Source organism: Phyllobates terribilis, unplaced genomic scaffold (assembly GCF_046119375.1).
Source record: "Phyllobates terribilis strain yellow unplaced genomic scaffold, ASM4611937v1 Scaffold_3__8_contigs__length_932513732, whole genome shotgun sequence".
Classification (NCBI taxonomy): domain Eukaryota; kingdom Metazoa; phylum Chordata; class Amphibia; order Anura; family Dendrobatidae; genus Phyllobates; species Phyllobates terribilis.
In genome coordinates, this window is record NW_027362763.1 from 892082757 (window position 1) to 892106299 (window position 23543).

At 40.9% G+C, this 23543-nt stretch overlaps 1 protein-coding gene across 18 annotated transcripts in view; it reads right to left on the minus strand.

Moving 5' to 3' along the window:
- The window catches only part of SYNE1 (spectrin repeat containing nuclear envelope protein 1), a 613834-nt gene that overhangs the window by 208549 nt on the left and 381742 nt on the right, over positions 1-23543 (minus strand). For 17 of the 18 annotated variants that reach the window (XM_073672712.1, XM_073672713.1, XM_073672718.1 and 14 more), the window contains 13 exons: positions 22238-22547; positions 21795-21959; positions 16721-17077; positions 14373-14509; positions 12649-12826; positions 11978-12160; positions 10748-10891; positions 10353-10508; positions 9019-9183; positions 6481-6653; positions 6175-6328; positions 5037-5180; positions 4426-4590 (listed from right to left, as the gene is read on the minus strand). In XM_073672712.1, coding sequence (XP_073528813.1) covers positions 4426-4590; positions 5037-5180; positions 6175-6328; positions 6481-6653; positions 9019-9183; positions 10353-10508; positions 10748-10891; positions 11978-12160; positions 12649-12826; positions 14373-14509; positions 16721-17077; positions 21795-21959; positions 22238-22547 — 2431 coding nt within the window. The remainder of the gene's footprint in view (positions 1-4425; positions 4591-5036; positions 5181-6174; positions 6329-6480; positions 6654-9018; positions 9184-10352; positions 10509-10747; positions 10892-11977; positions 12161-12648; positions 12827-14372; positions 14510-16720; positions 17078-21794; positions 21960-22237; positions 22548-23543) is intronic. The other variant, XM_073672722.1, reaches the window with a different exon arrangement.

A 23543-nucleotide genomic window follows, 5' to 3' on the forward strand; every position in this document is an offset into this window, starting at 1 on the left:
TTTGTGAAGTGCACCAGTACCTCCTGCAGCAAAACAACCCCACAACATGATGCTGCCACCCCTGTGTTTCACAGTTGGGATGATGTTCTTAGGTTTCCAAACTTCTCCCTTTTTAGTACTAAAGTAACGATGGTCAGTATACCCAAAAAGTTAAATTTTAGTTTCATCAGACCACAGGACATGTCTCCAAAAATTAAGGTCTTTGTTCCTGTGTGCATTTGCAAACATTAATCGGGTTTTTTTATGTTTCTTTTGGAGTAATGGCTTCTTCCTTGCAGAGTGGCCTTTCAGCCCAAGTTGATACAGTACTCGTTTCACTGTAGATATTGAAACAATCTTACCAGCTTCTGCCATCATCTTCACAAGGTCATTTGCTTTTGTCCTTGGGTTGATATTCATATGTCGGACCAAAGCATGTTCATCTCTGGGACACAGACCCTCATCTCCTTCCTGAGCGTTATAATGGATGGACATTCCCATCTTGTTTGTACAGGTGAACGAAGCACCTTCAGGTATCTTGAAATTGTACCCAAGGATGAGCCAGACTTGTGCAAGTCCACAATTCTCTTCCTGATATCTTGGCTGATTTCTTTAGACTTTCCCATGATGCTACACAAAGAAGCAGTGTGTTTCAGGTGTGAATTAAAATACATCCACAGGTGTGTCTTTAATTAACTTAGATGTTGCCAAAAAAACACATAACATCAAGAAGCTTCCAAACACATAACATCATCATATGGGCCGTCGAGAATGGTTTAAAGGCATAGTAATTTTAGTGCTTGTAAGCTTTTGACTTTGCAGTAAGTAATAAAAATGCCTTAAAACATTTTCTCTCTCTCATTATACTGGCATTTGGCAAATATTAAAGATTATGGTAATCCTAATTGACCTAAAATGGGAAAGGTTTATTCTGATTTCATGTCAGATATTGAGAAAAACATGCACATGTGTCTTTTTATGTAGTGTATGTAAACTTCTGGTTTCAACTGTATGAGTGGACAGTACATAGATATTTCTAATGATCTTTGTATACCTTGGCTTTCAACGTTTTTCTTGTGATGTGAATACCAAGATATTTAAATTGCTGAACCACTGGAATATATGAAATACTTTCAAGAGCCATGGAGTTCCTATTATCCAAAGCAAGTATAGCAGATTTGGGCCAGTTTATATTTAATCCCGAGAATAGACCAAATCTGTCAATAGTCGCCATTATAGTGGGGCGTGAAGTATTAAAATGATTTACAAATAGAAATAGGATGTTAGCATATAAAGTCCTGTCTTCCCTACCCCCTTATTTAAAGCCTTCTATCCGAGGATGCCTTCTAATCGTGCAGGCTAGAGGTTCAATCTCTAAAACAAACAGTAGTGGTGGCAGATGGCAGTCTATTTTAGTCTATTCCCTCTTACTCTAGCTGTCGGGGCCCTGTATAATAACCTAACCCATTTAATGAAATTAGGACTGCAGCTGATCTCTGACTTCCTCTTCATTGTCAGTTCGTATGAAGGTGGGGACAGTGACACCAGTGTTGATTAGGTGCTGGTCATCACGTGTCAATCCACTGCATCACAGCCCCGTGACCACGAGTACCGACGCCGCTGGAACGCAGCCGGTATGAGAGGTGAGTAAAGGTTTTTTTATCTTATTGGGACCGAACATTTAGTTTAAGAATGAGTTGTCCTAGTAGTGGATAACCCCTTTAATATTATTACAATTAATAAGCTTGAGACAAAATGGGTTAAGTTTCCAGCCTAAGAATGCTTAGGCCTAGATGGGTCTACCTATACCAGGAAAAATAGAGGGGAATGATCTGATAGGGATCTGGGGGAATACTCAATATTTGATATAAAAGGGACCATCGGGGGATTGCAAAGAACCAAATCAATACTTGAGAGGGAAGGAAATGTCAAGGAGACACACAAAAAGTCTTTAAGGATGGGAGCTTTTCCCTCCATATATCTATTAAGCCCAGTTCACCAATAAGCTGACAGAAGGGAGAAAAGTGTCATCACCCCCAGGTAACCAATCTTTAGCAGAGTTACACATTTTATTGAAATCACCCATAACTATTAGAGGTATATGTGGCCAATTAGAGGAATGTTAATTACTAATACAATAAAAATGAGATATTTGGCAGCGCACTCTAACAAACCTACCTTCATCATCTTTAAAGGAGTCTATGTATTTAAAAGGGGTATTTTTATGCACCAAGAGATTGACTCCTCTTGAATAATTAGAATGTACAGAATGCAGGCTATACCCAATCCAAGGCCTATGTAGCATATTACTGGAGTCATTTGTCAGATGTGTCTCTGCAGGCCTAGGATTGCAAGGCTAGCTTTCCTAATATACACAAAGATTGCATGCCTCTTAGAACTATTTCTCAGGCCACGAATGTTCCAAGAAATAAATTTGACCGTTAAGCCCATTTTTTAAACAACATAACATTATATGCAAATATCTTTGACATTGTGCCATTTACCAGATGGAATACGCTTAAAGTTAACCAGAAACTATTACCATTGCACACTATGAAATCCCATGCCCTTCCCTACAACCAAAAACAGTCCAGTCGCCCAAAGTGTTGTAATCCTACCATTAAACATAAGGGATGTGGCACAAAAAAACATTTAACCATTTGGTATGTGCTCTTGCTGTAAGAATCAGATACCAGTGTCTCTAGGTCAGAGCTCATCTCATTGCTTAGAAAACTGCAATTCTGAGGCCCAAAAAAGAAAAAGGCCTAGAATCTGGAGAGGTCAAAGTTACAATTTGAGTGGCACTTCCACCCATTGTACCAGAAGACTAGGTTCCATCTCAATATCTCATACTTAATTCAGGCCCTCTCCGCCTCACATCCTGCTGGATCTGACATTCGTGGGTGTCCAGCCACCTCAGAGCATCCTTGGGAGACTAGAAGAATGAGGTTGATCCAAGAGCCACCACTCTCAATTTAGCGGGATAAATCATAGAGTACTGTATTCCCAGCACCCTCATTCTCCTTTTTATGTCCAAGAACATGGAAGTTTGCGCTGGACTTCCACAGAGAAATCCGAAAAGATTGAAATCTTCTTCCCACCGAGCTGAAAATCTTGCTTCTTCATTGCCTTCCTTAATATAATGTCCCAGTCTTTATAATGGAGAATTTTAATTAGGATAGGTTTAGGGGGTCGGCCCACCAGGCCAGGCCTTGTAGGGACTCTGTGTGCCCTCTACACTGCAAATAAAGGAGTGAGGATCTTTGCCGACGGTATCCAGTAAACATTTTTCAAAGAACCTTCCCTTTTTTACGGCACCCCGATTAGCCTGATGTTATTACATCTAAGGCGATTCTCTAGCTTGTCCGCCTTAGCAAACAGCGCTGCCACAGAATGAGTATGATTCTGAACATCCCTGCGGACAGGGGGGAGGGAATCCTCCAACTCACTGACTCTACCCTTGACCGCTATGGTGCATTCCGCTCCCTTCTGCACTTCATGGCGGATTATGGAGATGGCTTCATGGATATAACCCACCTGGCTTCCCAGTGTAGTAAGATTGGTATTACATTTATTGACCGCAGTGAGGACATCCATTATTGAGGGAGATTCCCCTGGGGATACGCAGTCAGGAGCACCCTTATTTCCCATAGGGGATTTTGACATCCCAGAGGTACCCAGTGTAGGAGCGGTCATTTCAGTAGACCCATTATCTTCCTCACCTAGTGCTAAGACTGGGTATCTGGATCCTGTTGGGGACATTCTCTGAGACCCCTGCTGGTTTGTTCCTGACTTCTGGATACTAGTGGATGTAGCGTGTGCTCTATGAGCATACTACACGAGCCTGGCTGCTATATCCCCTCCAACGTCCCCCTGCTCCTTTCCACAGGATGCACATGTGCCATCTTGGGAGCTCCCCTGTTGTTCACCATCTTCTTTCCCCATCTTCTTACTGTTACTGTGTGTGATAGTCCCTCAGCAGCCCAGTACCCAACCATCAGGCACCAGAAGACACAAAGGAGCTTCCAACACTTTTGATGCAACCCTATGTATTCACAGGTGCTGACTGCAGGCACGAGTACCCAGCAGCACTAGGGCCCAGGCATGACTGCGCTTTCCTCCTGCTCACCGCCGAGAGGATCAAAGACCGCGGCCAGAGAGACACTCTGGTTGAGCGATGCCCAGGTGCTGGAGGTTAGTATAAGAGCCGTTGTGCACTCTCCTTTTTTACTGTGTTAGTCATGTTGGAAGAATAAATAGGCAATGGGTTTATATTCCGTATGAGCATTTAATATATCACAATATTACATCAAATATAAACCTAGATACTGGTGGTGGTCTATCCATGTTGTTTTCCAAACTTTTTTTTTTTTAAAATCTGAATCTGCTAAAAATGTATGCAATATCAACAAGTTATACATTCAATACAAAACATTTTAGGTTTACCTGTAGTTCCTGGAGAGTGGAATCATACATCCCAGCATCTCCATCAGACAACACTTGACAGCTCAGCTTTTCATTTTCTTGCTGTAGCCAGTCTTCAAATGCCCTGAGTGCCTTTTGATAATTATGGTGGTCTGACACACATTTCTCTGCCTTGCTGATTGCATCCTGTTAAAACATAAACAAAGAGGAAAAATATTCTATGAAAAGTCATGAACTATATTGACCTCATTAAAGGTGAAAAAAAGATCAGTGATGATAGAACCGCTGGGACGATTTTATCCATGTTACAATGGAGTGGTAGTGCCTATGCCAGACTTACGCTGCATTCATTCTCTATGAGATTGGTGGCAAAAGTCGAGCGCTACTGTCAGCAGTCACATTGGGAATGAATGGAGCAGTGGTATAACATGTGCACCGCCGCACCCTTCTAATGTGCCCAGTTCTGCAGTCCAGTGCAGGTCCCAATAGTCGGACCCCCACCGATCTATAAGTGATCTATGGATAGATGATAACTTCTTTTCACCTGACTACTCCTTTAAACATTAGAGAACCTCATCTGAACTTCCATTACATACAGTATATAATAGCAGAACACTGCTGGGTTGCTTTACCTTAACCTTCTCCTTCAGTGAATTGTAACGTTCATGCAGGTCTTGGAGCTCCAGTTGGGTGACATAGTGCTCTGTCATGCTGGATCCCTTCTTTCCTATGGTCTCTAATAAACTGCTGTGGCTTAAAACCTCTTCATTCAATAACTGTAAAACATGTTACTATCATGTCAGTATAGCAAGGGAGGCTTAATTCATTGGAAATTTGCATACAAATCTTTATTGAACCACACAGCCACAGCACCTTTGATCTGAATCTAAATCAACATATTAATTGTATTTAGTCCTTAATTCTGCTACTGCATAGTGAAAGTACATCTCCAATAATAACTTATAATTTCCTAAATAGAAATCACAACGGGGGTTTCCACTACAATATGACCCTCTTTCACATGTCTTAGCTCTCGCTAACAATCCCTTTTCTAATATACTTTTATTGTCCGCGCTGCTTTTAAGAGCCCATCTCAGTGTGGTCATGTAACCCTTTATTGTCATGCTGCCACTGCTTCCTGTGGGCATATGAATTGGACAGAATGAGAGGAGCATATCACTGATGGGGATGAGCTACCTTTCAATGACTGACAACAGTCTGAACACACGATGTGCTGCTTAAGGGGCCGGCGCTCCACAGCATCATCAGCATCAGAGCAGAGGAGAGTGAAGACTGATCTGAGCATGGCGGCCCAGACTCCTGTCAATCATTGGGAGAATAGCTCCGTCACCATCAGTGACATGCTATTCCTACTCTGTCCGATTCCAGACACTGTCAATCACTGAAAGACAGCTCCACCCCATCAGTGACATCCTCCTGTCATTTGTCTGATTCCCGTGCCCAGATCAGAAGTAGCAGAGCAGGAAGCAGTGGCTGCATGGCAACAAAGGGTATAATATAAAAGTATATTAGAAAAGTGTTTGTTATTAAGAGATAGGACATATGAAAGAAGGTCATATATTAGTGGAAAATCCCTTTAAAGGTTGAGCACATCTAAAAGTTCATAACTCTTTTTGAAGGGAGCATTATTTAGATATGGCAGCCTCAAGTCTACATTAATGGTTACATGCTTCAATAACTGAGTGATGTAATGAAATAGCAGGCAACTAATATCTAAGATCACGATGAGCAAGGACCATTACTGTATACCTTAGCTTTACTCTGTGCTGCAGCCTTATCTCTTAGCTCATTGTGCTGCCTCTCAGGCTCATTTAGCCTCTCCTCCACTGTGTCCATCCAGCCGGAGAACTGACGAACATCATCTTGGTAACTTGTCCACTTGGACAGAGCTCCGTCCAGTTGGCTGTAATGTTAAAGGTGAGTAAATGTCATCTAATAAAAGGCTCAGTCATGTTCTGTGGTTAAACTGGACTTGTCTCTGCACAATAATGTCACATATATACTCTGTCAATAGTCCGCATACGGGTCAACAAATAAACAATGAACCTACTGTACCTTTTACACGTAATGCAAGATGATAGTAAGGAGGCCCAGGAATCTTTAAGGTCTTTTAGCTGCTGGTGAATGGCGGGGGAACCATCTGGAGAAGTGTTCCTCAAAACAGATTCCCCTCTTGTAAGTATCATCTTCAACTGAATTTCTTTGTCCTGCTTTACCAGCAACAAAGTCTAGAACAAAAAATATTGTGGCCAGGTGAGAAGATGTCATGCTTATGGTCCGTATACATGGCACAGCCAAGTGACAGGATCCTGTAAGGCGACTCACCCTTCAGGTTTCTTTTGCAGACCTTTACTTCTTCTGCAGACTTTTCCTCCCTCTACTATCCTACCTATACCTGACTTTTCAATTTCCTTGTGCGGTACCACCATAACTCCCAAGCAGCAAGCTCGCTGTCTTGGAGCCATATTTGACACACAACTTTCCTTTATTCCCCATATTCAATCACTCACTCGCTCATGTCACCTGCACCTTAAAAACATCTCCAGAATCTTACCTTTTCTCACCTTTTTTTTGCAAAAATCTTACTGTCGCTCTCATTCAATCATCTGGACTACTGCAACTCTCTTCTAATCGGTCTCCCTCTAAATAAACTCTCTCCAATCCCTTCTGAATGCAGCAGCCAGTGTCTTATTTCTATCAGGCCGCTTCACCGATGCCTCTACCCTGTGCCAGTCATTACACTGGTTACCCATTCACCACAGAATACAATACAAACTCATCTCTCTCACTCACAAAGCTCTCCACAGCTCTGCACCACCCTATATCTCTTCCCTCATTTCTGTCTATCACCCCTCCCGTGCCCTCCATTCTGAAACTGATCTAAAACTAACATCCTCCTTAATCCGAACAGCACAACTAAGTCTCCAAGATTTCTCTCGTGCCGCGACAGTTTTCTGGAATGCACTGCCCCAAACGATCCGACTGATATCTAGCCCCCATGTTTTCAAACATGCTTTAAAAACACATCTGTTTAGACAAGCCTATCACCTCAACTCACTAACCCAACTCTCCCCTGTTCCCTCCTAAATGTTAATCTTAATCTGCCCCTGCGTATTCATCTCTCTCCAAATCCACCATGCACCAAATACCACATGGTAAATGCCCTTAGACAGACAGTTACTGGCTGATGACCATGTTCTACCTATTGTGTCCCCATTTCCATATAGATTGTAAGCTTGCGAGCAGGGCCCTCAATTCTCCTGTAACTGTTAAAATGTGATATATTGTATTGTTTATATTGTCTGTATATGTCCCTACTTAATTGTAAAGTGCTGCGGAATATGTTAGCACTATATAAATAAAAATTATTATTATAATTATTACCTTTAGGAGGCACTTTGGATATGTGACTTATGGACAAGAAGTCCCTATAAACCGTTGTGCGTCAAAAATAATCCTGAAATTGTTACTTGCCACACTAACGTGCTTAATATTCCAGCACTGATGTTCTTCAATTCTCTTTAGTAGTAGCTTGTTTTCTGACATGGTTGATGCAGAGTGGGCTGCACAACATTAACAGTTTAGGCTCTGGTGTAGACCCCAGAACAGAATGTAAATTTTCACTACCAATAGCAGAGAGCAAATATGCACATGGAGGTTGTTCTTACAGTATAGCCAATGTTCACAATTCATCATTGCCTTTGCACATGTTTTTGTCTAGTTTTATGTGTTTTGCACCTTATTTGTGCGCTTTTTGAAGTGTATTTTATATGTGCTTGCCTTTTTTTTTTATTCTACTTTGTGAGTGGAATTCCAGATGTTTTCAACTGACTTTTGATGTTCAACTTTATAAAAATTTGCACTTCATTCATCTCCCCCTTTCCCTTCCTGGTGTGTTTTTGAATATGCCAGTTTCTTTTGCTCAATTTTGTGCGACAAATACTGCTTAATGTGCGATTGTTTCAGCAAAAAAGTCACAAAGATAGTTCCAAGACAGAAAAGAACAGTCCTTTTGACTTTTTGCCAAATTCATGAACCACATATGCCATTTTGAAGAATTTGGCTTAAAAAAACATCAACTAATACCACAAGAGAAACAAGCAAAGCGATTTAAAAAAAAAAAATGCAAATAATGAATCGGACCCAATATGCGGTCTATATATACTGTTTGTGTTGTCAGGCACAGCCTTGGACTGGCCCATAGGAGAACATGTGAATCAGCTGGTAGACCACAATGCAAGACTTGCCCCCCACAGAAGAAGTGCTTGGTATAGGACACATAATGTAGTATTAATGTAGTTATCATTCATTTAACAAGCTAGCCAATTTATTATTATATAAGAGCATAGGCAAATTTGTGAATTCGATGAGATAATTTTGCTTGCGGCATGTAGCTGGAGTGTCCATGTTAGTGATGGGTCCCTGGCACCCCAGCCAACACAGGTTGGACACAGTGAGGCTCCTGAGTTCTATGTCTGGGTTAGTTATTTTTGTACATTGTTGCCTACTGCTGTAAGCCATAAGGAACCAGACCCACTGAAGAGCACTGAGGCTAGACTAACCAGCAACCCAATTAAGTCAAAACATAGTCACCTCCAGCTTTGACATCCTGCTGTCCAGGACACTTTTATCTGCAGTAGGATGACAGTACGTCTGCAGGAGGTGAATGGCATCATTTATCCAGTCTTGGAGATCTGTCAGTCCCTGGAAAAACTGCTGGTGCTCTACGACAATGCGATCCATCCTTGACATTTTCTCCTAAAGGTGGAAGTTATTAAATGACTTCCATTATGTCTTCATAATTATAAACTACTTTACAAGGAACTCTCAGAGCATTAATCAACTGTAGCTCAGAAAGTTACTATGTAAAGTGGCAAAATACAATATGCACCTCTTATTAGGAAGAAAGTAGTTAGAAAACAAATTAAAACAGGCATAAATGGGGCAACATGGTGGCTCAGTGGTTAGCACTGTTGCTTTGCAGTATTGTGGTCCCAAGTTCAAATCCCACCAAGGACAACATCTGCAAGGAGTTTGTATGTTCTCCCTGGGTTTGTGTGGGTTTCTTATAGGTACACCACTTTCCTCCCACACTCCAAAGACATACTGATAGGGAATGTAGATTGTGAGCACCAAAGGGGATTGCGATGATAATGTATGTAAAGTGCTGTGGAATTAATGGCGGTATATAAGCAAGTAAAATTAATAACTGCATTAGGCTTCCATCCATTTTCACTGATAAAAGTGGAAACAAAAAATATTTATTTTCCACTTTTATTAGTGATAGTGTCTAATTACTTAGTGGATGTATCTGTCTTGTCAGCAGTTATGCAGTTTCGGTGATTAGGTTTCTATCCAGTAGCCTTCTGTAAAGAAACATAATAAAAGTGTAGTGCAGTTCGGTATATACAAATACCTATAAGATAATGCAGCCATCTTTAAAAAAAAGATAGTGAATAGGCCAAAAAGACTTAAAAAAAACTCTAGACATTATCATTCATGTATAATTAAAGGGTTATTCCCATCTCAACTTTTCATGGTAAGGTAGAAAAACACCAGCTCCGGCCACTGGAGGTGACGCAACCTAAACAGCAGAGATGGGCTGAGCGGCACTGCTTCTGTAAGTCCCCGGCATCAGTGTAGCACAATTGTATCGGAGTTACGGAAATCACGTAACTCGGCCTTTCTCAGCTGTTTCTGTCACTCCATCTGTAGTGGTCAGGGCTGAAGGGAGTTATTGCCATCTCAGCCATGAATGGTTGAGAATGGGAATAATGGGAATAACCCTTTAACACTCTTTTCTTTACCAAGTCTATAACAGTATGTTAAAGCATGTGACTGTAGAGAAAGGATTTAGCCATAAGAAAGCAAAAGAAGAAAACATAGCATTGTGCAAAGTCCATGCCAAAAGCCCATTCAGACATTACCTTTGTTAGATTGCTTAGTGCTAGGTACTGAGAAGACAGCTGGGAAACCCTGTGCATATAGCTTTTGCTGGCAGACTGGCCTTCCCTTAGCTGTTGAGCCTTCTCTTTTAGCCTGGTGATCTGTGGCTCACAGCAGCTTATTTCTTCTAGGATAGACTAGAGGGCACAAGCATATTTGAAACAGTACAGAAAAAGCATGCCACAAAAAGCAAGATACAATGCACGTTAAATACGTTATATGGCTGACACAAGCATTACGTGACTAGACAGCAAATGCGGTAATTGGTATTAATAAAGAGGCACATGGCTCAAGAAATAGATTTGTTAGAACAAAAACAAGCAAACGTCCATTGCAGTTTTTTAAGGAAAGACCTCAGATGAACGATCTGACTTACCTGGAGTTTCTGCTGTTCCTTCCTCTTAGACGGCAGGTCATGGAGACGATTATTGCTATCTTGCACTATCCTTTCAGTATTTGTCAGCCATTCTTGCACTGGTTTGGCGCTTGTTTCAAAATCTCTCATTTGAACTTTTACATTCTACATTAAAAAAGATACGTGGGGAACAATGCATACATAAAATATTATGCATAATAAAAAAGATAAAAAAATTTATCAAAAGGAATCAGATCATTTCTTTCATTTTGCAAACGACTAAACACAGCTAGTGCTAGGATATTTTGGATGTCAAACTAGGCAAGTGCCCAGGGCTCCTATCCCTAAGAAGGCTCCTGGACTTTACAAACCAGAAATTGCACTGATAATGATAGCCCTACCTTATCAGTGCAGTTTCCGTGGTTAGAAGTGTACTAGGACCTTTGGTGATATCATGGTCATGTGACCAAAGGTCCGTCAGCCTGCCGGAGTATGGAGGAACTGAAGTGAAAGAAAGAGCCTCGTATGTTTTCTACACTGTGTGTCTAAAACATGCAGTATATGTAGCATCTACATTTATAATTTCAACAGCTGCAGAGGTGAGCGATCATAGGTGTAAACAGGTTAGCAATCTCCCAACAAAGGAGCACAATGGGTGATTGGATCATTGATCAAAAATCATGGTTTTCGGCAGCATATTGCCCAGCGTAAACATAGGATGTGCTGCAGATAACATGATACTGTATGGGGATAGAGCAATCATATTAGCAATCATTCTGTCCCCATCATCCTTTGTCAGCTTGCATAAAGAGGCAGGGGGAAAAGCACCAAAGCTCTCATTTAACAGTCTGAAATCAGCTTGTGTAAATGCGTCATAAATGTTTTTGTGTAGTGGTGCAATAAGTTAGCACTTGGGGGCCTACTTTTAATTTTTGCCTAGGGCCACACTTTGTGTAAAACTGGCCCTGCTCCCAGGAGAAAAATATTGCACTCTGGTGCATGCAGCCATCACAGAAGTAGTCAAGTATAATCCAGCACAAGCATTAATTCCAAAGACAATAAGAAAACTCAATAAGGAAACAGTGTGCAGAACACTACACTCCTACTGAAGCGCTTCAGGTGCTGGTGGATCTTTGGTCAAAGTTGACTTAAAGGATCATTTCTTACCCTGGATTATCCTTGACTTCTTCTACAAGGAGTCTGTCTACATGAATAGCTTAAACATCACCAAAACCCTAGTGTCAACATTACCTCTAAGGCGGATTCCTTCATATGTAGTGATGCAATGAAACTCTTCCAATCTTCCTTTGCAGCAAAGACTTTCTTTTGGATAGTTTTCACTTGTTCTTCAGGCATTATGCTACACAAAAGTTCACCCCTTGATGTCACCGTCTGTAATTTCTGTTGACCGCTTTCACTCTCAGAAAGGCATTCCTGGAGAAAGGTAAGGAGTTTCAACAGTTACCATGTATACACATACAGGCACTAAAAAATGAGATTGACCTGACCTCCTAAGCAATTTCTTGATATATGGATACAATAGATACAAAAGTGATACAACAGTCCAATAGCTAGACCGGTATGTAGTAACATGTATCCACATTAACCATAACTTTTCAGATGTAAGAAATAGAAATGGTGCTGACAGGTGTACGTCACATCTATTAGCAACTAATCCCAGAATCACAGTCTCCAGACCCCTAAGGCAGGCAATGAAAGAAGAGGTCTCCATTCATTTCAAGAGGAGTAACGACAAGTTGGGCTGTTTCTAAAACCACTACACAAATCCCAGAGGAACCTTCACATTTAGACCATATCATTCATATGCTATAAATATCTACAATGTAAATATCCCCTATGTAATAACAAGATATTGTGTAGGAAATAGCTGCAGTAAAAAAACATAGTGAATGCTGTCTTACTTGAATCCTCTGAAGACTTGCTGATGCGTCATCAATACTTTGAGGGGTATCAAAGCATTTGGCGGTCGTCACTTTTGCATTGACTAGCCACTGCTGGAAATCCCGGATAGATGTCCTGAACCTCTGCTGCAAAATCTGTTCCTTACTTTGACAACCTTTTGAAGTTTGCAAGTGAAGGCTTAATAAACGACAGCAGATAAGATAACAAAAATAAGGTCAGTAATAATGACTGAAATATCAGAATAATAAGAAAACAATAATAATAATAATCAAAAGAATAAATACCCCATGAATACAATATACAGGGTGGTCCAAAAGTAGGTGGACAGAAAGTGTAATAAGGTTATGAAGGGGGAGATTTATCAAACATGGTGTAAAGTGATTATGTGGAGTGATGAAGGTTCTTTCAAATTATCCGGCCATATTAACAGACATAATTGTATTTACTGGTATAATGAGAACATGCATTTAACATTAGAGCAACAAATAAATGAGCCTGGAGTCAATGTTTGGAGTGGTATTTCAAGTTTTGGTGTTTTAGGACCAATATTTTTTGATGGAGCAGACACAGGAGATGAGTATCTCGAAATTCTAATGAATCAAGTTGTTCCCCAGTTACAGCAGCAGCCTAATTCAAATGACCTTTACTTCCAACAAGATGGGGCCCCTCCACATTATTCAAGAGTAGTCCGTGAGTATCTTGATGAAACATTTCCTAATAAATGGATTGGCCGAAGAGGCCCACTTGATTGGCCGGCACGTTCACCAGACTTGACCCCAATGGATTTTTTCTTTTGGGGAGTTTTCAAAGACAAAGTTTATAGTCGAAACCCAAAAAGTGTCAGTGATTTGAAAAATTACATAAGAGATGCATTTCAAGAAATTAATACCCAAAGAGACTTGTGCAAAAAAGTTTGTTGAAGCGTAAGAGGCAGACTTCAAAGCTGGGCAAATTGGAATGGAAAACAGTTTGAGCACCTGCGTTGATAAAATTTAAGGGCTTTTGTATTATTGTTCAGAATAAAATTTAATTGTTAAAGTTATGCTTGTGTTAGTAAATAGAATTTAATATATAAATCAAAATAAATCTTATTATTTTCTGGCCACCTACTTTTGGTCCACCCTGTATATTACAAAATGGAGAAATGTACATAGTTTTCAATATGAATCTAGACTTAAAGGGAATCTGTCAGTACGATCAACTCCCACAAACTGCAAATATGGACACGTAGGTCTCTGAAATGTAAATCCATCAAGGCCGCTATATTGTCTATCTGTAGCTACATTCCCGATTAATTAGCACATTAATTCAGATGCAAATAAGCCATTGCTTCACTGGTCTTTCCCTGCCCAGCACCAGGCTCTATAGCTCATGGCCTGATTTCCTTTCCTGGGTCCTAACTCCGACAACGAGCTATTAATCAAGCTAAAGATGCTGGTGCTGCAATGGAAAATAACTTCAGGAGGCAGCAGCTCATTAAGTGCTTAGTCACACCCAGAGCACTTAACATATTATTTGCATATGCATGAAAATTTGAATTATTCGGGAACACAGCAACAGATAAAAAGTATAAAGGTGTCCATGGAGTTATATTTCAAAGACCTGCAGGTTGATGTATGCAGTTTGGTGGCCTTCATCTTACTGATAGGCTCTCTTTAATAGATACTGAGTAGTAGAGTATCACTGCATGTACGGAGAAAGAAGATCTAATATAATACTGTACCTGTTGTATTCCATAATTAGAGCAGATACTTTTGTAGAATATACACTTAAATCCTTTGAAAATTTGCAAAGGTCATTGAGCTGGGTTTTTAAGTCATCTGTGACATGTTCAGCTTCAGTAAGAGAACTCAGGGCCTCCTGCAATTAAAAATATACAAAATCAGACCAGTGAATAATAACTCTTTCTGGCTTGTTTGGATTTACACCAAGACTATGGCTTTTCAGGCATATCTCCATTTTCAGTTTGCTTGTTATAGACTCGCAAACAAAAGCAGCTAAGATTCATCTTCACAGGATCATAAATATGACACATGAAGCAATGATTTCAAGGATGCAGCGCAGCCTGGCGCACAAAGCCCGTACAGCCCGTACAATTTTTGGTGCACTGCTGGAGAATTCAAACCACACTTCATGAAGAATAAGACGACTTTTTCAATAATGTGAATGTAAAAAAAAATTGTTTCTCTCCATTTAGCGCTCACTGATCTCAATAACTGCTAAAGGGAAAGTCCTGTATCCTGTACATCACACAGACTGGAAGTTTAGTACATATCTACACTTAAAAAGTAACTAAACCTTGGACACAATTTGCTGTATATATTTGTCCTCTTAATTACGAGCAGATTGATGAGGGCCGGATCCCGAGAACCCCACTGATCGCTCAAAAAACCTCTGTGAAAAGCACAGCTCTGGAGATAGGAGAGCACCACTCAGAGCAGAGGATGGGTTCAATAGAAGGCACTGATTCAATGTAATGTAGTGTCACACAGCAAGCCACGCCCCCTTTCCTATAAGCCATACCCCTTTTCAGCATGGCCACACCCTTTTGTCAAGCAAGCTACAGAAAGTGCCAAAAAACGTCTGATAAATATGGTGTAAGCCATAACAGTTTTTTTTATACAAATTGAGTCAGAATTCTGACACTTGATAAATCTCCTCCCATGTGTCCTCTGTGTCAGTGGCATGTATGTAATATGTATTTATATGCATCTTTGTCCACACATTGAGCATTTTGCTGACAATGTCCTCCCCTGGTATATCTATTACCTACAGCTCTGTACTACAAAAATGTACTGATTTACTTTTTAAAGGGAACCTGTCAGGTGCTTCATGCTGCCTAAATCATGAATCTCATCATCATCAATCTCACTGACTGCACAATTGCAGCCAGTTATATTATTCTATGAAACGATCCAGTGTATCAGAGAAACTATACTATAAAGATCCGGCTGGGAACCACAGCCACAGACCAGACTAGTTTGGTGCCGCTGCAGGAGATTGACAGGTCTCTCCCTCACATGTACAGACAGAGATCGGTCGATCATTATAATCTAGCAGTGTTGTGACTTGCAAAGATGATTTTCAAAGTATATTTCATCTGAAACACCAGAACATTTCAGAGAAAAACATACCTGACTGCAATCGTGTACCCAGGCCCACAGTATGGGCAGCATGAATCGCATGACGGGTCCCTTTTAACATACTAAATTGTGAAAATAAACCACTTAGTGGGAAATCACATTTTTAAATATAACCAGAAGTACCTGGGCTCTGGAGATAAAGAAATGTGTGACAACCAGAGTGAAGACATACGCTGGGATATCTAGGATCAGGTGACCATCACTAGTCCCTGAAGACCCCATGTTGGCTAGACTCTTAAGCAGAACATCACATTATGCTCCTATAGGTTGTCATGTGTGATAAATGATGAATGTCAGTAAGGCCTCATTCAGACTTCCGTTTTTCACATACTGTAGTTTTGATTAACAGCACACGTATCCATAATAGTGTTCACGTCTGTGGTTTTTAACAGACTGTGAGTCCACAACAAAATCCTGAAGACATGTTTGTTTAGAGTAGGCGTCACAGATCAAAATGATATGTATGGGTCCCTGAGAATTAGGGACAGCACACAGATGATATCCATGTGCAGCCCGAGTGCTGTCCGTGATCAACATTACAGTGGATAGGAGAAACTTTGTCATTAATTTATCTATACGTGAAAATCACTGATGACACACTGATGGTAAAATCTGACAAGCAGACCATATACTGACGAAAATCGGTTGAAAAATACTGATGAAACTGGGACTGTTTTTTGCGTATGTGAAAAGTCGCTGATGTCTGAATGAGGCCTAATACTACAGCTTTCGGCAATATGTATTCCTGATTTAGTCGTGATGAAGCTCTATATCACTGAATGTGGTCTTACATAGATGGTGCACATTTTAGCTCAGTCCATCAGAATACGGCTTTTGCTGACGTACAAGCTGTATAGCTGTGGGTGAGCAGTAGTTAATTTTCACCCAGACACATTAGAGAATAAGTATGAAGTAAGAATAGCGTCACCTTCTGCCGGTGCCAAGCTTCCACTATTTCTTTGTCTGTATTCTTGCCTTCCACTTGCATCAGCTTCTGACTCCACTTTCCCAGGAACACACTGAAGTCCTGCACGGCATCTTCCAGCTTGGAGACCCCAGACGTGAACTCTTGCTCTGAGATTGCCATTTGACTTAGAAGTGCTTCTAAAGTGTTCTGACTCTGACAGACGCTGTCGTCCCACTGCTTCCAGTCTGCCTGCAGGCCTTCAATCTCGGCCTCCATCTGGTCACATCCGCCAGCCGTGGTGTTCTTCTTCACTGAAGGAGCCAGAGTCACAACCCTGCTCAGGCGTTCAGCTCCAGTCGGTCTGGAATCCATCAGCTCCTGGAATGGAAAAAAGTCATCACTATAGAGACCAAAGTTGTTTTCAGCCTGTGAACTGCGGGAAGGCTGACAAGGTTTACATCTGCCTGCTGGAGAAGGAAAAGTTCTGTCAAAACCAGTAAACAGTTAATTGAAGTGATTCATACAATGCAGCGTTACGTCCTACAGAAGCGGAAGGGTAACATGTAACGTGGTCAAGGAGTTTGTGGTCATTCCCATTGATTGGTCCCATGACAACACAAAAAGAAAATGACCAAAGACATTTGCTAGATGTCAGTCAAAAAATCACCCCTGAAATTAGGCTGCTGATTCCAGTATAGACATGTGCGTGGTATATTAACTGAGCAAACAGGATGAACATCTTTCAGGAATACCTGGACAATCCAGGAATCAGGGACAAAAAAAGGGGAATCACAGGACAATTTTTTTCTAGGCAGATCCAAAAAAATTCAATATACCATATATTCACCTGCCTGATGCAAGCCATAGATCTTAATACTCCTGACACATACTTTACCCAAAATGAAACAAAAGACAAACGGCAAAAAAAATATGCAGGGTGAAATCTTACAAAAGATTATAACATATAGAAATATATATATTTTTACTATATTAAAGATATATTAAATACATGTAAGATATATTTAAGAAATGAAATCACTCCTAGAGGAGAAGAAATAGGTGGACAATCTGGTTTCAGCACAACAAACTAAGTCACTATGGTAAAGAACAAAAGCCTAAATCTACTTAAAGGAAACCTGTCACATCCAAAAGTGCTATTTACCCTCAGGTGTAAAGTAAATCTAAAGGTAAGCAGCATTTAAATCCTGTATATACAGCTTTTTGGAGAAGCGGCTGCAGGGAGAAAAAGAAGTATATTCACCCTGCAGCTGTTCGCTTCCAGCAATCAGAGCTACTACTGCCACTGTTAACTATACAGTGAGCACTGTAATCACTCCCCAACACACTGATTGACAGCAAGCAATGTTAATCAATGTGCATGAGAGTGATTACAGCATGGGGTTTATGGTGCTTGATAAATCTGGCCTACTTTTAAATTCAGTCTAAGTTTACATTACCTATTAGACCTCTTTCACACATCCTCATATTTCCGGTACTGGAAAAAACAGTACTGGAGATATCCGTGTCCATATGTTCCATACGTGTGGCACACTGAGCTCAGTGCCAACACCGGGAGAATTTTCTCAAGGTGAACTGCGGTGACCTCAATGAGCTCAGCGCTAGCACTGGGAGAATTTTCTCAGGGTGAACTGCGGTGACCTCAATGAGCTCAGCGCTAGCACTGGGAGAATTTTCTCATGGTGAGCTGCGGTGATCTCCATGAGCTCAGCGCCAGCACCGGGAGAATTTTCTCATGGTGAACTTCGGTGACCTCAATGAGCTCAGCGCTAGCACCGGGAGAATTTTCTCAGGGTGAACTGCGGTGACCTCAATGAGCTCAGCGCTAGCAGCGGGAGAATTTTTCTCCCGGTGCTAGTGCTAAGCTCAGTGAGGTCACAGCTGCCTGTGGGAATCACAGCTTCACTGACCTGCAGTAACCTCAATGTCGTCACCACAAGTCAGAGAAGTGGTTCCCACAGGCAGCTCAGTGTCTACCTGGATTCATGACTGAGCAGTCGCATATTGCCACTGCTCAGTCATGAATTTCAGATTTCCCAGAGATGGATTGTGACGAGGGACCTACAGTTTTCCATAAGGATTAACTTCGCGTCAGACAGCTTAGGAATATGGTTGTTTTTTATTTTTTTGTCTTTTACACTGGATATTCAGTGGATTATTATCAGGTGAGTATAAGTTTGCTTTTTTATTTTTCCTTTTTTCTTAAATAAAGTGGAAAAAAAGGGATGGGGAAAGTTTATTTCAATAAAGGAGTCTGTGTCATTATTTCAAATAAAGGACTTTAGATGTTTTTAATTTACAATCTGACTATGGGGCTAGTAATGGGGGCGTCATATAGACGCCTCTCCATTACTAACCCCTGGGCTTAATGTCAGCTGGCAATACAAAGCTGACATCAACCCCAACCCTATTACCCCACTTTCCACCGCACCAGGACAAGTAAGAAAAGCAACGCTAAGCGCCAGAATTGGCGCATCTTATTGATGTGCCATTTCTGGGACTGCTGAGGGCTGTTTTTATTAGCCTCAGAGAGGGCCAATATCCATAGTCCCTTCCATGGCTATTAATATCAGCCCACAGCTGTCTGTTTAGACTTTGCTTATTAGAATTTATAGGGGGACCCTACATCAATTATGCTTTCTGGGATCCCCTTGTAAACTAGCCATTAAATTCTAATCAAAGAGCTGTGAGCTGTTATTAGTAGCCAAGGAACATTTTGGGCTAATGGCCCCTTTCCCTGGTCAGTGGGCGGCTTTCCCTCTGCTGGTTGTGAATAATCAGCGGGAGCCCATGCTGTTCTTTTTTATTTAATTCTTGATTTTATACACAATGTACACTGTGGGTGCTGAATACAACCCCCATCACCCCATCATTGTCGTCTGCTCACGCTGATCTCAGGGTGACCAGGCGACAATGATGTGAGCTGCATTCAGCACTAGGCGCCTACGAACAGTGCAAGCTATACAACTGTTTCCCAGGCGCCAGTACGTGTAACACTGATGACACACAGATACAGTTATATGAAAAAGTTTGGGCACCCCTATTAATCTTAAGCTTAATGTTTTATAAAAATTGGTGTTTTTGCAACAGCTATTTCAGTTTGATATATGTAATAACTGTTGGACACAGTAATGTTTCTGCCTTGAAATGAGGTTTATTGTACTAACAGAAAATGTGCAATCTGCATTCAAACAAAATTTGACAGGTGCATAAGTATGGGCACCCTTATCATTTTCTTGTTTTAAATACTCCTACCTACTTTTTACTGACTTACTAAAGCACTTTTTTTGGTTTTGTAACCTCATTGAGCTTTGAACTTCATAGCCAGGTGTATGCAATCATGAGAAAAGCTACTTAAAGTGGCCACTTGCAAGTTGTTCTCCTGTTTGAATCTCCTCTGAAGAGTGGCATCATGGGCTCCTCAAAACAACTGTCAAATGATCTGAAAACAAAGATTATTCAACATAGTTGTTCAGGGGAAGGATATAAAAAGCTGTCTCAGAGATTTAACCTGTCAGTTTCCACTGTGAGGAACATAGTAAGGAAATGGAAGAACACAGGGACAGTTCTTGTTAAGGCCAGAAGTGGCAGGCCAAGAAAAACATCAGAAAGGCAGAGAAGAAGAATGGTGAGATCAGTCAAGGACAATCCTCAGACCACCTCCAGAGAGCTGCAGCATCAACTTGCTGCAGATGGTGTCACTGTGCATCGGTCAACTATACAACGCACTTTGCACAAGGAGAAGCTGTATGGGAGAGTGATGCGAAAGAAGCCGTTTCTGCAAGCACGCCACAAACAGAGTCGGCTGAGGTATGCAAAAGCACATTTGGAGAAGCCAATTTCTTTTTGGAAGAAGGTCCTGTGGAATGATGAAACCAAGATTGAGTTGTTTAGTCATACAAAAAGGCGTCATGCATGGCGGCAAAAAAACACAGCATTCCAAGAAAAACACTTGCTACCCACAGTAAAATTTGGTGGAGGGGCTGTGTGGCCAATGCCGGAATCTTGTTAAAGTTGAGGGACGCATGGATTCCACTCAGTATCAGCAGATTCTTGACAATAATGTTCAAGAATCAGTGATAAAGTTGAAGTTACGCAGGGGATGGATCTTTCAGCAAGACAATGATCCAAAACACCGCTCCAAATCTACTCAGGCATTCATGCAGAGGAACAATTACAATGTTCTGGAATGGCCATCCCAGTCCCCAGACCTGAATATCATTGAACATCTGTGGGATCATTTGAAGAGGGCTGTCCATGCTCGGCGACCATCAAACTTAACTGAACTGGAATTGTTTTGTAAAGAGGAATGGTCAAAAATACCTTCATCCAGGATCCAGGGACTCATTAAAAGCTACAGGAAGCGACTAGAGGCTGTTATTTTTGCAAAAGGAGGATCTACTAAATATTAATGTCACTTTTCTGGTGAGGTGCCCATACTTATGCACCTGTCAAATTTTGTTTGAATGCAGATTGCACATTTTCTGTTAGTACAATAAACCTCATTTCAAGGCATAAACATTACTGTGTCCAACAGTTATTACATATATCAAACTGAAATAGCTGTTGCAAAAACACCAATTTTTATAAAACAATAGTTTGGTATTTTCTCCCTGATTCATTAAGAATGGCATATACAATGCAACAGCTGGCAATGAATTAGATGGGCAGGCACTTCCACACCCTCTTCCTGCCCCAGCTACACTCACTTTGGCACAGTGGCCGGGACTAGCATAAAAAAACAGCAAAAGTCGCAAAATCTTTCAAAGTGTTTTACCCCAGTTTTCTGACATAAAAGCTTTGATGAATTGGGGCCTTTATGCCAAAAACGTACGCCACAATTTTGGTGCAATTTTCGGTGCTTGTCGAGCTGCTTATAATCATGTGCAATGCAGGAAGATATTACTGAGCATGCAGAAGGAAAATGCTGAAAAAAATTTTTTTTATGACTTTTCTGTGTATAGTGATCATTTAAGCAAAATAGTCTGGTGATTCCATGTGTATGCATTAATGATGAATGTTAGGCTGTCGACTCAAATACAGCACCAACTAATAAGATATGACTCCTATAACTAACCTTAATCTTCGCGATTTTCTTCTGAATGGCTGCAGCATCTCCTGAGGCATCAGACCACCGGTGAAGCTCTTCTTTGGCTGAATGGAGCCAGTCTGAGAACTCATGAACAGCGTCCAGGTACAGCAGGTGATCTTTGACAATGTCTTCTACATTCCTCATCTTGTCCTGAACACAAATATCAACGATCAGAAGTTGTTCATTTTAATTTCTTCCTAGCATTTTCTTGATAGTATTTCATATCATACCACAATATGAGATTGGTTGAAACATACAGTCTAGTAAGTTCTGGCGTTTCTTTAAAATAACTCCTTTGTTTCCAGATAACCATGTGAATATTATTTTCCTCATCAACAAACATTATGCTCTTTATGGGTCAAATTTCAGACAATTATAAACTTATTATGTAATTTAAGAAAAAGAAAGAAAGCAAAAAGTGAACTTACCTTGGCAACAGTCATGATGTCACTGAAGTGGGTTTTCAGCTCATTTTGGGCCTTGTCTGAGAAGGTTGTGTCCTCCGTCTTCTGGTGTAACTCCTTCGTCTTTTCAATGAGATGATGGAGGGTTGTGGCATGATCTTCTATGTCTGACAAGATCGCTTGAATGTGATCCAGCAGTGCAAATTTTTCTTTTAGACCATTCTGATGCTGGACGGGTTGTTCCAGCTTGTGATCGACAGACTCCAGCCACTGCTCCATTTGGTTTTTCCTCTCTGTATATTCATTCCATTGACTGAGTACAGACTCTAAGCCACTAGAATAATAACATTGCAGTGAGTTTTATTATGTGTTCACAGATTTAAATCTCCAAATGTCACTATTACAGAGACTCTGTCATCAGGCTTTAGCTGCTATTAATTCCACTGATGTATCACTTACTGGGCTTCCTGCTGTAGTTCTGATAAAACACAGTTTTTCTGTTGGAGCTCTTCTAGTTCTCACGAAGATGAGCTCCTGCTTGGTACATTTCAATATTCATGTGCTCTGGCTATACCCGCCTCCCCCCCCCCACATCCCTGACTGGCAGTTATTTGCTTATGTACAGTGCATAGGCAGAAAGCGGTCATTCAGTGGTGTTGATGGGGTTAGGCAGAGCTTCTCAACGAAAGGACTAGCAGTAGCTGCAGTGGATAAAAGAGTGATTTTATAAAAACTACAGTAAGCAGCCCAGTAAGTGACATATTGAGGGAAACAAGGTCTCTGTCCTTATTTTATGCTGCCCTAAATTTGAGAAGAATAAACTTGAAGACAAATTCCCTTTAAAAGGGTAGCACAGAACTAGAGGAACATTGCAGCTTTATCCATTTACTTCAGTTCTTGCACTTTTTTCTTCTTGGTTTTGCATTTGATTGATGCTTTTGGGACATTTATTTTGGTCAAGGTTACAATCCCCATTTCTTTTGCTCACAGATTAGGTAGCAAAAACATGGTGACAGATTCCCTTTAAATCATCATCGCTACGACCAATATGACCTGCAAGCCTCTCTACTGAGGACAGTGTTTGGCTGCATTGTCAAGTAGTCGATGAAAGTTAAGTCATCACTGCAGAATCAAAGAGGACGACTGGAGCGATTGTGTAGGATCAGTGGCTAATTAAATAGGTAAGTAATGGTCATATTATGTTAATACACTTACACCTCCTGGCCATTTTTTTTTAGAAATCCCAGACAACCCCTGTAAGTGAATACAATCTGCTGGTATGATGTAGTCACCCTTGATGCTGGTGTGAACAAAACCATTCATTTGACTG